Below are 14981 nucleotides of genomic sequence, written 5' to 3' on the forward strand. Positions count from 1 at the left end.
TAACGTGTACAATGTGTAGTATCGTAAAATACCATCAAACGGAAAAGAATTAAAATGGAAACACAAAATTAAATGAAAAAGAAATCATAAAACTAAAAAAACCCCAAACCTTATAGTACCGGTTGGTCTTACCAACCGGTACTAAAGGGCTCCAGGCCCCTGGAGCTGGCTCGTGCCACGTGGTTTCCCTTTAGCACCGGTTCATGCCGAACCGGTACTAAAGGGGGGGGGCTTTAGTGCCCACACTTTAGTGTCGGTTATGGAACCGGCACTAAAGGGCCTTACAAACCGGTGCTATTGCCCGGTTCTGCACTAGTGCACCCCAGAAAGGATGTTGCCGTGGGAGGTCTAGCTTGTCTTCAGCTCTTTGTTCACTTTCTTGAATGCTGTCTTGGTAGTCTTGTATTCTGTCTTCTACTGCCCTACCAAGCCTTGCCGCTGGCGCGGCTACGACTGCCCGTGCACAAGTAAGGGGTATGGAAAAGTCCATATTTTTGTACACCGACACTCGTAGTAGCGCCTGGGTATTTGATACAGGTTCTGTTGCCCATATTTGCAACTCGAAATAGGGGCTGCGGATTAAACGAAGATTGGCTAAGGACGAGGTGACGATGCGCGTCGGAAATGGTTCCAAGGTCGATGTGATCGCCATCGGCACGCTACCTCTACATCTACCTTTGGGATTAGTTTTTGACCTGAATAATTGTTATTTGGTGCCAGCGTTGAGCATGAACTTTATATCTGGATATTATTTGATGCGAGACGGTTATTCATTTAAATCAGAGAATAATGGTTGTTCTATTTATATGAGTAATATCTTTTATGGTCATGCACCCTTGTTAGGTGGTCTATTTTTGTTGAATCTCGACCGTGGTGATACACATGTTCATAATATTGAAGCCAAAAGATGCAAAGTTGATAGTGATAGTGCACCTTATTTGTGGCACTGCCGTTTAGGTCATATTGGTGTAAAGCGCATGAAGAAACTCCATGCTGATGGCCTTTTGGAATCACTTGATTATGAATTACTTGGTGCTTGTGAACCATGCCTCATGGGCAAGATGACTAAAACTCCGTTCTCCAGAACAATGGAACGAGCTACTGACTTATTGGAAATAATACATACCGATGTATGCGGTCCAATGAGTGTTGAGGCTTGTGGCAGGTATCATTATTTTGTGACCTTCACAGATGATTTGAGCAGATATGGGTATATCTACTTAATGAAACATAAGTCTGAAACGTTTGAAAAGTTCAAAGAATTTCAGATTAAAGTGGAAAATCCTCGTAACAAGAAAATAAAGTTTCTACGATCTGATCGTGGAGGCGAATATTTGAGCTACGAGTTTGGTCTTCATTTGAAACAATGTGGAATAGTTTCGCAACTCACGCCACCTGGAACACCAAAGCGTAATGGTGTGTCCGAACGTTATAACTGTACTTTATTGGATATGGTGCGATCTATGATGTCTCTTACTTATTTACCGCTATCATTTTGGGGTTATGCTTTAGAGACGACTGCATTCACGTTAATATGAACTGTGGTTTGGCAAGAAACCCAAGTTGTCGTTTCTTAAAGTTTGGGGATGCGATGCTTATGTGAAAAAGCTTCAACCTGATAAGCTCAAACCCAAATCGGAGAAGTATGTCTTCATAGGATACCCAAAGCAAACTTTTGGGGTGCACCTTCTATCACAGATCCGAAGGCAAGATATTCGTTGCTAAGAATGGATCCTTTCTAGAGAAGGAGTTTCTCTCGAAAGAAGTGAGTGGGAGGAAAGTAGAACTTGATGAGGTAATTGTACCTTCTCCCAAATTGGTAAATAGTTCATCATAGAAATTAGTTCCAGTGATTCCTACAACAATTAGTGAGGAAGCTAATGATGATGATCATGAAACTTCAGATCAAGTTACTACCGAACCTCGTAGGTCATCCAGAGTACGGTCCGCACCAGAGTGGTACGGTAATCCTGTCTGGAAGTCATGTTACTAGACCATGATGAACCTACGAACTATGAGGAAGCGATGATGAGCCTAGATTCCGTGAAATGGCTTGAGTCCATGAAATCTCAGATGGGATCCATGTATGAGAACAAAGTGTGGACTTTGGTGGACTTGCCCGATGATCGGCAAGCCATAGAAAATAAATGGATCTTCAAGAAGAAGACTGACGCTGACGGTAATGTTACTGTCTTAAAAACTCGACTTGTTGCGAAAGGTTTTCGACAAGTTCAAGGAGTTGACTACGATGAGACCTTCTCACCCATAGTGATGCTTAAGTCTGTCTGAATCATGTTAGCAATTGCCGCATTTATGATTATGAAATTTGGCAAATGGATGTCAAAACTGCATTCCTTAATGGATTTCTTAAAGAAGTGTTGTACATGATACAACCAAAAGGTTTTGTCGATCCAAAGGGTGCTAACAAAGTGTGCAAGCTCCAGCAATCCATTTTTGGACTGGTGCAAGCCTCTTAGAGTTGGAATATACGCTTTGATAGTGTGATCAAAGCATATGGTTTTATACAGACTTTTGGAGAAGCCTATACTTACAAAAAAGTGAGTGGGAGCTCTGTGGCATTTCTAATATTATATGTGGATGACATATTGTTGATTGGAAATAGTACATAATTTCTGGATAGCATAAAAGGATACTTGATAAGAATTTTCAATGAAAGACCTCGGTGAAGCTGCATACATATTGGGCATCAATATCTATAGAGATAGATCAAGATGCTTAATTGGACTTTCACAAAGCACATACCTTGATAAAGTTTTGAAGAAGTTCAAAATGGATCAGTCAAAGAATGGGTTCTTGCCTGTGTTACAAGGTGTGAAGTTGAGTCAGACTCAATGCCCGACCACTGCAGAAGATAGAGAGAAAATGAATGGCATTCCCTATGCTTCAGCCATAGGTTCTATCATGTATGCAATGTTGTCTACCAGACCTGATGTGTGCCTTGCTATAAGTATAGCAGGGAGGTACCAAAGTAATCCAGGAGTGGAGCACTAGACATCAGTCAAGAACATCCTGAAATACCTGAAAAGGACTAAGCATATGTTTCTCGTTTATGGAGGTGACAAAGAGTTTATCGTAAATGGTTACATCGATGCAAGCTTTGGCACTGATCCGGATGATTCTAAGTCACAATCCGGATATGTATTTATATTGAATGGTGGAGCTGTCAGTTGGTGCAGTCCCAAGCAGATCATCGTGGCGGGATCTATGTGTGAAGTGGAGTACATAGCTGCTTCGGAAGCAGCAAATGAAGGAGTTCATATCCAATTTAGGTGTAATACCTAGTGCATCGGGTCTAATGAAAATCTTTTGTGACAATACTGGAGCAATTGCCTTGGCAAAGGAATCCAGATTTCACAAGAGAGCCAAACACATCAAGAGACGCTTCAATTCCATCCGCCATCAAGTTGCGGAGGGAGACATAGAAATTTGCTAGATACATACGGATCTGGATGTTGTAGACCCATTGACTAAGCCTCTTCACAAGCAAAACATGATCAGCACCAAGACTCCATGGGTGTTAGAATCATTACTTTGTAATCCAGATTATTGACTCTAGTGCAAGTGGGAGACTAAAGAAAATATGCCCTAGAGGCAATTATATTTCCTTATATCATGATAAATGTCTATTATTCATGCTAGAATTGTATTAACCGGAAACTTAGTACATGTGTGAATACATAGACAATACATAGTATCCCTAGTATGACGCTACTTGACTAGCTTGTTAATCAAAGATGGTTATGTTTCCTAACCATAGACATGTGTTGTCATTTGATGAACGGGGTCACGTTATTAGGAGAATGATGTGATGGACAAGACCCATCCGTTAGCTTAGCATTATGATCGTTACAATTTTATTGCTATTGCTTTCTTCATGACTTATACATGTTCCTCTGACTATGAGATTATGCAACTCCTGAATACCGGAGGAACACCTTGTGTGCTATCAAACATCACAACGTAATTGGTGACTATAAAGATGTTCTACAGGTGTCTCTTAAGGTGTTTGTTGAGTTGGCATAGATGAAGATTATGATTTGTCACTCCGTGTATCGGAGAGGCATCTCTGGGCCCTCTCGGTAATACTCATCACTATAAGCCTTGCAAGCAATGTGACTAATGAGTTAGTTGCAGGATGAAGTATTATGGAACAAGTAAAGAGACTTGCTAGTAACGAGATTGAACTAGGTATGATGATACCTACGATCGAATCTCGGACAAGTAACATACTGATGACAAAGGGAACAACGTATGTTGTTGTGCAGTTTGACCGATAAAGATCTTCTTAGAATATGTAGGAGCCAATATGAGCATCCAGGTACCGCTATTGGTTATTGATCGGAAATGTGTCTCGATCATGTCTACATAGTTCTCGAACCCGTAGGGTCCGCACACTTAACGTTCGATGACGACTCATATTAAGAGCTATGTGTTTTTGATGACTGAAGTTTGTTCGGTGTCCCGGATGAGATCACGGACATGACGAGGAGTCTCGAAATGGTCGAGACGTAAAGATTGATATATTGAAAGGTTATGTTTGGACATCAGAAAGTTTTCAGATAGGTTCGGACATTTTCCGGAGTACCAGGAGGTTACCGGAACCCCCCGGGGGATTAATGGGCCTTCATGGGCCTTAGTGGAAGAGTGGAGGCGGCGGCCAGGTGGACGCGCGCCACCCCCCTAGCCCAAACCGAATTGGACTAGGGGTGGGGGCGCGGGCCCCCTTTCCTCCTTCTCCTCCACCTCTTTCCCTCTTCTCCTATTCCGAAAAGGAAAGGAAAGGGGAATCCTAATAGGACTAGGGAGTCCTAGTAGGACTCCCCCCTTTTGGCGCGCCCCTCCTAGGCCGCCAGCCTCCTCCCTCCCTCCTTTATATACGTGGGCAGGGGGCACCCCAAAGGCACATCAATTGTTCTTTGCCGTGTGCGGTGCCCCCCTCCACAAGTTTACCACCTCGTTCATAGCGTCGTAGTGCTTAGGCGAAGCTCTGCGCGGATCACATCATCAACACCGTCGCCACGCCGTCGTGCCGACGGAACTCTCCCTCGACCCTCTACTGGATCAAGAGTTCGAAGGACGTCATCGAGCTGAATGTGTGCTGAACACGGAGGTGCCATATGTTCGGTAATTGGATCAGTTGGATCGTGAAGACGTTCGACTACATCAACCGCGTTAACTAAACGCTTCCGCTTTTGGTCTATGAGGGTACGTGGACACACTCTCCCCCTCTCGTTGCTATGCATCTCCTAGATAGATCTTGCGTGATCGTAGGAATTTTTTTGAAATTACATGCTACGTTCCTCAACAACAAGTACTTGCAATCCAAGACCCTATCACAGGTTACGTGCAGCCAAATGATTCACCTTTCTGGAAGGGGTTGATGCGGACAAAGGTGGTCTTTTCCAATAGGGCCAAATTCATTGGAGGGAGCAGTAATACTACTAGATTTTTGGAAGATACATGGCTAGGGGAGACACCACTAGCCATGCAATATCCAACCTTTTACAACATTGTACAACGTAAAGACGCTTTCGTAAGTACAATAATAGGATCGATTTCCTTAAACATTCGGTTCTGGAGATCCCTGGTGGGGGAGAGATGTGATAGATGGCTACATCTTGTATGCAGGTTGATGGAGATTAACCTTTCTGATGAGCCAGATCAAATACACCGGAAACTCTTGGTGTCAGGGGTTTTCTCATTGAAATCTATATATTTAGATTTAATAAAATTAAGGTGCCTTTAAGAATAGAGGTATCTATTTTCACAAGGAAGTGATATTGACTAAGGACAACTAGGCACAATATAGTTGGGAGGGTAGTAAACAATATTTTTTTCTATGATCAAGATGAGATGTCCAACATCATTTTCTCAAATGCCCACTAGCCAAGTTACTATGGCGTACATTATATGTGGCCTTTAATGTCTAACCTCCTAAATAGCAGTGTCACGTTATTTGGAACGTGGCTAAATGAGGTAAATAGCGGTGCATATTCGAGTTGGAGTGTGTGCATTAATTTAGGCTATATGATACTGTTGCACTGATGTGATTTTTGACAGACAAACCATCACCAAAATTTTGCAGGTCATCTATCAGGCAACTGGCTGGATCCATATGTGGTTGCCATTCAGCCATGCGCAAACCGAGGAGCATATGGCTTATGAGTGCAACAGCTGGGAGGCGGTAGCATGAAATACTTACAACTGGTTTGAATGACGGTTCAACAATACGGTTGTGGCGATTTTTATTTCATTTCATTTCAACTTGTCTTGCGAGTTTGTATGGAACTACGTACTTGATGTCTACTTGATTTAATAATAATGATGCATGCATTATTTTGATGCAGAAGCCAGGGTAATCCTCCTTTTTTAACAAAAAATATGTTTATTCTTCTTCTTTCAGCCTTTTTATAATCTTTTAAAGGATCTTCTACTGTGAAATCGTCTTGCCTAAATTGTAAAATTCAGTCTACTTACGTATAACTGTTGCGTTGATCTTTAAGATAGAAAAATAGTGACTTCACGTCACCATGGATCAGGTGTGCCGTTGATGCAGGGCGACGTGGAGCTCGCTGGTACGTCGATGACTGAATCTCATACGACGGTGCGATGGATACAGAACAGAGGTGATCTTCAGATCCTCAGAGCGCGGTAAAATATTTCCAACAATGACGCGGCACGCACCCCCGCCACCCGCATCACCCGCGCCCTCGTCATCCGCTGACGACCCGCACCCGTCACCGGCGCGGCTCCTTCCGGGGTGCTTCCCCCTTGGACAATACCTCCACACCAAGGAAGCGAGTTTCTCCCACATGCGTGCATCTGGCCAATCGCGGGCCATGATATATACGATACTTCCACCTACCTTCCTCAAGCTCTCCCTGCCCTTGCCTTGCTGCTCCACAATTCCACATCACTGGCTGGCTGCTCTGGTAGTGCTGTGCGCGCGAGCTAGGTAGAGCAGGAGAGTGTTCGAGTTCACGTGCTCGTGCTTCGATCGATGTCCATGGCGACGTACGAGCAGGTGATGGATGACCTGGCCAAGGGGCAGGAGTTCGCGACGCAGCTGCAGGGCCTCCTCCGGGACTCCCCCAAGGCCGGCCACATCATGGACCAGATCCTCCACACCTTCTCCCGCGCCATCCACGCCGCCAAGGCCGCGGCCGCGGCCAGCGCCAGTGCCGGCGAGAGCGAGGTCACCGATGGCGCAAGCAGCGGCGGGAAGAGGAAGTCCATCGCCGGTGGAGGACCGCGCAAGGCCTGTCGGACAAGGTGAGGCGGCTCGAGCTCATGATTCTTGATCTGTTATTAGTTAATATAAACTGGATACTTTGTTAGTATATCGTGATGAACTGGAATATGTTTGTAAAATCTCCTCTTTCTTGGGCGTTGCAGGACCCAGGATTCGTCCGTCGTCACGAAGAACATGAAGAGCTTGGAGGACGGGCAGACATGGCGCAAGTACGGGCAGAAGGAGATACAGAACTCCAAGCACTCAAAGTACGGTTCTGCCCTCCAATCATTCTCACCAAACGGCTAAAAAAACACAAGTGTGGCGCCAATAGTGCTCTGCGACAACCAACGCTGCCTGTAATTAATCCCCCGATGGGTCTCTGTGAACTGACAAGCGCCATGGATGTGTTTCCCACTGTGTCCACAGGGCCTACTTCCGGTGCACGCACAAGTACGACCAGCAGTGCATGGCGCGGCGGCAGGCCCAGCGCTGCGACGACGACCCGGACACGTTCAAGGTCACCTACATCGGCGTGCACACCTGCCGGGACCCCGCCGCCGCCATGGCGCCGCATGCTCCTCACCTGACCGGCACCGCGGCCGGCTGCCGCCTCATCAGCTTCGCGCCGGCCGTTGTTCATGGCGCCAGCACCAGCACGACCACAACGAACACCAACCTGGTCGACGAGGACGCCGCGACGGGGTCCGGCCTGCAGCTGTCGGGCCTGAAGCTTGAGGGCGGCGACCTGGAGGAGGTGCTGAGCAGCCGCACCCCCGTGAGCTCTGCCCTGTACGGCGCAGCGGCGGCGGCGGCGGCTTGGCCTGACCAGGGCGACGTCACGTCCACCCTGCAGTACGGTGGTGCCGGTGCCTTTGAACAGCTCTTTGATCTCGATGGTTACCCGTATCTCGAGGACCTCCTGCCGTACGATCTCGACCATTGATCGGTCGAGCTGTGGATCGGGAGGATCGACCGATCGACTCGACGCGTATATATATATATATATATATATATATATGCAAATAATGGTCGCGCGGATCTCCGGTCTTCCTGATTGCGCGTCGTAGTTTTAGTTTGTACATTTCTTTTCTGCGTAGTGTCAGGTAGAAGCTGCATCTTTGCTACTATTGTGCTACACGCATGTGTACGTGGATTATGTTGAGAGCGGTGTTTTGGCTCGTTAGCCTTTTAGCCGAGCCGAGACTTTTGATTCTCCCAAGTGGCTGAGAAATGAACAGGAAAAAAATGGCTGAGATGTGAAAAAAGTTCAGTATATTTTGCACTCCACCCTAGCACTTGTGTAAAAAGTTACGTAGCCTACTCGGAGGGCCAGTGGCGCAGCGTCGGCCGACAATTCCGGGCGTTGGCCCGCTTCCTAGAGAAAATTTAGCCAAATATATCTGCTAATAGCTCTGCTAAGCCTTGGACGTCTTCGATCACCCTAGCCTTTTTTATGTCATACACTCATTTGGCCATCCTTAATATTTCGTTCACCTGGTTAGGGCATCCTCCAAAATGAATCCTCAAATCGTTTGCAAACGTTCAGACCGAGTTGTTCGGATGTGCACGACACACTTTGCTATCGAACATTATCGTGCATCGGTACCGCAAACTGGAAAATAAATTGAGCGGCTTTGCAGGAGTCTGGACCATCACTATGTAGGACACCGACACCCCAGGCCCACCCAAAGCACACATGAACATTGCATCTTCATCCCTTCGCTTTTTCTTCGTGTTCGCTTTCTCCCTAACGCAGCTACCACCGTTAACACCCGGCAAGGCCTCATTGGACCTCCGCCGCTCCAGCCGATCGCCACGCTGATTTGCCTACGTTATCGTTCCACACCTCTAGTCCGTCCGCCAAACAAGTAACTTCCTCGCATGTGGATGTCGTCCGTGGGGTCACCACACCCGACAAGTGTTTGGTGAAATGCTCGTGCTAAATTTGTGGCAATTTTCTCCCTTCTTTTAAGCAATGGATTTGTACATGGAGTACATCTATGAGCACTGCGATGAGTCGTCTGACAATGAGGATTATGCAGATGAAATGACGATGATGCAGACAGACCTTGTAGACGTGGAGCGTGCAAAAGAGCATGTTCTCAATTTCAAGGCATCGATCAAGAGTCATCGGTTGCTGAATTGAAACAGGGTATAGGGGCATTTGACGATGATGGTTGATTCGCCCCTGATGCCCTATTTGCGGACAATTTTCACGGATGCTTTCAGATACGAAAAATTGTTTTTGATTACTTCTACAATGGCGTCCGGGCCTAAGATGACTACTTCATCTTGAAAAAGGATGTAGTAGGAAGAATTGGATTCTCTGGTTACCAGAAGTGCACGGCTACATTGTGGATGCTTGCCTATGGCACGACCAAATATTCGTGGGACGAGTACCTCTGGATGTGTGAGAGCACATGCTGAGATGTCATATTGAGGTTTGTTACTGTGGTGGTCAAGGGTTTGGACCTCAGGACTTTTTTTTACGGGTGAAATAATGTATTCCTCAACTCAATAGGTTCATACAATCAATCACAGCAAGTTCCGTAGCAACCAAAGGCCCTGAACAAATCCAAGTCATGGTTCTACCTTCTAAATGAGCAAACTAAGCTAAGCTATCACTAACCTTATTTAGACTATGATTGATATGAGTAATACAAGTTTCACGAAAAGACATGAGGTATCTAATCTCCTTAATAAGCAATGCGTAGATTGATCTAGCAATCTCCTTTGACTGGATCAACTTTATTGCAGTCAAGGAATCCATCTCGATCATGACCGGAAGATCGCTTCTTTGGATAACCAACGACAAACCCTCCATGCATGCACAAAGTTCAGCTTCGAGAGAATCACGGCAAGAGAAAAGATGCATGCATGATGAAAAAATGATAGCACCCTTCTCATCTCTTAAGGCCATGCCTGCACCAGCTGAACCATCGTCCGCACGCAACCCATATGTGCATAATTTTACCCAACCGACATGTGGAGCACTCCATTTGGGTTCACCATTTAATATCACATGCCCTGCCATCTTTCACACCATAAGTGATAAAAGATTTACCCTTGCTATGATCTGTAGAGATATCAGTCTTGATGCCAACGATGGAGTCGAAGTAGCTAACCAGAAAACGAATAGATGCTTCCATGGGCGGTGGTAGTTTATGATGAACCACTTCATTACGGATGTACCATGCAAGCCATAATGTCATGAGAAGCATTGAACGCTCCAAATCTGGAAGAGGCCATAGCGCATGTAGAAGCCACTCCTTTCCACTATTCAACATGAAATCAACATTTGGTAGTCTCCAAACCATAGGCATGGTATCCCATAGAGCTCGTGACACCAATATCAGGATTTGAGAGAACCAATAGTCTTAGACACCAAAAGGCCGGCAAAGTCCGAAGCAAGAGGGTGTCGAGGTATGCTTGGATATCTTAATTGCACGCACTCGAGATGGAAGAACTGCCCAAAAGATCTACAAGGGCAATATCAAGGCCATGTTAAGAAGCACATCATCATTCTTGAAGCAGTTGCATCACAAGACCTCTAGATTTGACATGCTTTCTTTGGCATGCCTGGATCTCACAGTGACATCAATATGTTGCGGCGGTCTCCATTGTTTGCTAGGTTGACTGTAGGACAATCTCCTCCGTGCAACTATACAGTCAAGGGGATAACTACAACATGGGCTACTTCTGGTTGATAGTATCTATTCTTCGTGGGCGACCTTCCTCCAGACCATCTCTGGGTCAGTTGGTTAGAAAAAAGCTTCACTTTGCCAAAAATTAGAAGGAGCTAGAAAGGATGTGGAGAGGGCATTTGGATGCTTCAAACCCGTTTTGCAGTTGTTCATAGACATCATAAACAAGGGGGAGACTTGTATGAGATCTCACATTAGGTGAGATTATGAGATCAACCCCAAAAATTCATATTTAGACATTTCGAAATATCTGAAATTATTTGAAAACATCCATGTGGGGTATGTCTACAACTCCGAAAAAATCAGCTCAAAACTCGATGTAAATTTGGAGATTCAGAAAAGACAAATTTGAATGTGAATAGTGGCGGCTTTGGGTGAATAGTACTTTTATTTTGATACAGAGGTAGTACATTTTAACGTATTTTTAATAAATGTTAAACATTTTTAATACACATTGAAATTATTATTATTTTTAAATCAACTTTCTTAATACATGTGAATTTTTTTCCAATACACCTTGAACATTTTCGAGTACACTACGAACATTTTTTTATAATACTCTCTCCGTCCCAAAATAAGTGTCACTTTGTACTAAATCTTTTTTATAATACTCTCTCCGTCCCAAAATAAGTGCCACTTTGTACTAAATCAATACATTTTGGGGAATGGAGGGAGTATATGTTAAACATTTCTCATAAATGAAATGAATTGTTTTTTAGCAAAGCATTTGTTCAATGTTAGAATATTTTTTAAATGTTTAGAACAATTTTTGAATGGTACGAAATATTTTTGAAATTTTCTCAAATATTTTTTATTATTCTATAAATCTTTTTCCAATACTCTCAAACAAACTTTTGAAACACATGAACATTTTTTAACATCACAAAGATTTTTCAAATGGTACGAGACATTTTTACAATGTATAAACCTTTTTTTATTAAATTTCATGAACATATTTTTTGAAACACGTGACCATTTTTTCAAAGTCACAAATATACTTAAAAAATTGCACGAACAAAGTTTTGACACTGCATGGTATTTTTTAATTCCGCGATGAACTTTTTTTAAAAATGTAAGTAAATTGTTTATTTGAAAGGTAGAACATTTTGAAATATAAATAAAGAAAAAAAGAGAAAAAAATAAAGAACCAACGAACCGCAAACAAACCGAAGAGGAAGCAAATGCGCCGAAACGAAGAAAGGAAGGTACTGGACCGGACCACTAAGCGAGAGGTCCTAACGAGACTAAAGACACTCCCGAGTAAGCGAGCAAATCGGCAAACATGGGAGCTGCCGGGGTGCTTTGCCGAGGTGAAGATGCAAAATTTCTGAGCGCTTCTGCTGTTGTATTTGAAGGGGTAATGAGTCCGGTGAGGATTGAAGCATATGCTTGTAGAGAAGCTTATGCTCTTGGAGAAGACCTGTGTCATGCCAGGATTAGAGTTGCTTCAGATTGCTTGGAGATGGTAAATGATCTGCACATGGAAAACAACAGAGGAGATTATTGCATGATTCTTCGTGAGATCAACGACAACAAGTTAAAGTTTTCGGCATGTGAAATATGCCATGAGCGACGGACATGTAATGCGGAGGCTCGCAAATTAGCTAGAATGCCGACCTTGCTAAAGGTTGGCCGGCATGTTTGGTTGTGTAATCCTCCTGCCAACATTTGTATTCCTCTGAACCTTAAAGTTTGAATAAAGTGTGTTGTTCCTTATAAAAAAAAGGGTAGGCAAGCAGTTCACTTGCTTCCGGGCCTTAATTCGCTTGATTAACCGGTCAACTAGTTGACAGTTTACTTCTGTGATAATCTAGAATGTGGGAAAAACGTAAATATGGGGAAAAAACAATATTTTTACAAATTTGACAAAAAAATTTGATCAATTTGAAGAAAGTTCATGAATTGGAAAGAAAATCATAAAATTTAAAGAGGTTCAAAAAAATTGAAAATGTTCATAGATTTGGAAACACTTTGTGAATTTGGAAAAGTTAATAAATTTGAGAAAAGCTTCATGGATCTTAAAAAGTTCATAAAATTTGGAAACAATTCACGAATTTGAAGGAAGTTCATAAATTTGGAAAAAAATATGCAAAAAATTAAAACATTCAAGAATTTGAAAACAAATCGCAAATTTGGAAAAGTCCAAAACTAGACATAAAAAAGTGAAAGAAAAATATTAGTCAGAAGCTTAAGCTACACAAAAACGAGAACGGTTCGAAGTAATGGGCCTGCACAGTTGCTTCTAGCGTTGGATTCAGGGCGCTTAAGGGCCGAATAGGATCTGGGACGTTGGTTTTCAATGTTACTATGGTGACATGCCATGGGCATGTCACTGGATCTCTTTCCGTTCTATAAGCTAAGTTAAATGTTGATCTAAGTGTGTGGCAAGGTATCTGGTGCACCCAACACCATTGATGCTTTTAATAGTTCCGAAGAAAATATGCACAAAAGTCGAGAGAAAATAGACAAAAAATGCGGGCAGAAAAATAGACAAATTTGACTTTGAACAGTTTCTAATGTAACTTGCGGTCTAAATTTGGCCCACTATCACTAGGCAAGTTCGTCATTTTTGTTTGCCAACTCATGTCTTAGAATTTTCATTTGATTTTTTTTTGGAAATGAAAGGTAGATGCCGCTCTACCTTATATATTTCAAAACAGGCATAAGCCTAGGGACCGAGAGGTCAATTACATGAAGCTTATATTTAGCACTGTGGTGCCATGGCTATAAGTAGCCACATGAAAAGCAAAGTGGGGAAGAAGAGCAGATACACGGAGGAGAAACAAGTTACATTAGCCTAGGAGATGTACCCAGCTTGCTATAGCCTCTTTGTCTATCTGCCTCTTAGCCCCATGCTGCCATAACCGGTGGAGCTGTGATGCATACTGTCTGAGATAGATGGGAGACCAACGTTTGCCGTTGAACACACGATCATTTCTAGCATGCCATAAGGTGAGAGCGGCCGCAACAAAAAGGATATGAATTTTGTTGGATGGTGCCCAAGTCTGCTGAGCTTTCTGCATGAAAACGACGAGGTCCGTAGAGCTAGAAGCTAGATTGTTCATATGCAGCGCATCCCTAGATTACTGATGCCGGATAGCAGCGCAAAACAATATGACTAGCAGACTCGCACAGATGTCATAGTCTTGATGCGTGGTAATCGACGACCATTGTTTCCTTAGCATAGTATCCCTTGTATTCAATCTTCTCCAAAATGCTAACCACAGAAAGACGCGGTACTTCAGAGGAATGATTATGTCCCATATCCAGGAGCTAAACTCGCAGCCAACACCTCTGAACGTAAAAAAGGCTATAAACATGTGACGTATTGATTGTCCTATGGTGAATAGCAGAGGTTCTGACGTCAGAGTTGCTAGCAGCCGGTGCAACTATAAGAAACGAGTGTAGTAGCTGCAACTCCTGATTGCGAGTCGCTGATAAGTTTGGATGGAGCTGAATGCACCAGGAGCCTTGAGAGAATTGAGATGCCATAGTGCAACTGTGATCTTTAGCAAAGGTGAAAAGGGTGGGCAGAGCAAACCGAAGACACCCCACTGGTAACCAATTGTCATGCCAAAAGGAGATAAGCTTGCCGAGGCCCAAAGAACATTTGGAGGAGGCCAGGATGACAGGAATGAAATGCTTGAAGCTCTTCCAGATGGTCGTGTCCCGATTTGAGGTTTTTAGAGGAATATTATGCTTGTAGTACTGTTGAGCGAACCACTAAAAGTAGGGAACATCCGAGGGCTGCAAAACCTTAGCTGTGAATTTGCTGAGGAAAGCTTGGTTGTGGGCAGAAATGTCTCTTATACCCAAGCCACCAGAAGATCTAGGTAGAGGGACAAAATGCCATGCAACTAGGCATTGTCCACCCTTGACTGTATCCTTGCCTTGGCAGAGGAAATCCCTCAACAACTTTTCCAGCTTAGCAATGGACTCTTTAGGCCATAGGAAACATGTCATATAAAAGCTTGGAATGCTAGGAAGCACTGAATTAACCAGAGTTAGGCGGCCACCCCAAG

At 43.8% G+C, this 14981-nt stretch overlaps 1 protein-coding gene across 1 annotated transcript; it reads left to right on the plus strand.

The window, feature by feature from the left end:
• The first annotated feature begins 6880 nt into the window (after window positions 1–6880).
• On the plus strand, window positions 6881–8537 carry LOC119365894 (probable WRKY transcription factor 70). Its single transcript, XM_037631543.1, has 3 exons — window positions 6881–7293; window positions 7417–7521; window positions 7682–8537. The coding sequence occupies exons 1-3, from the start codon at window positions 7022–7024 to the stop codon at window positions 8196–8198; spliced, it is 894 nt and encodes a 297-aa protein (XP_037487440.1). The 5' UTR covers window positions 6881–7021; the 3' UTR covers window positions 8199–8537.
• The last annotated feature ends 6444 nt before the right edge of the window (window positions 8538–14981 follow it).

Source organism: Triticum dicoccoides, chromosome 2B (genome assembly GCF_002162155.2).
Source record: "Triticum dicoccoides isolate Atlit2015 ecotype Zavitan chromosome 2B, WEW_v2.0, whole genome shotgun sequence".
Classification (NCBI taxonomy): Eukaryota; Viridiplantae; Streptophyta; class Magnoliopsida; order Poales; family Poaceae; genus Triticum; species Triticum dicoccoides.

Excerpts from the sequence above, each read along its gene's own strand:
- LOC119365894 (XM_037631543.1), top strand. The coding sequence starts at position 7,022 with ATGTCCATGGCGACGTACGAGCAGGTGATGGATGACCTGGCCAAGGGG. Across the intron at positions 7,294-7,416 it reads CGCAAGGCCTGTCGGACAAG|GACCCAGGATTCGTCCGTCG; the intron begins GTGAGGCGGCTC and ends TGGGCGTTGCAG. Across the intron at positions 7,522-7,681 it reads CAGAACTCCAAGCACTCAAA|GGCCTACTTCCGGTGCACGC; the intron begins GTACGGTTCTGC and ends CTGTGTCCACAG.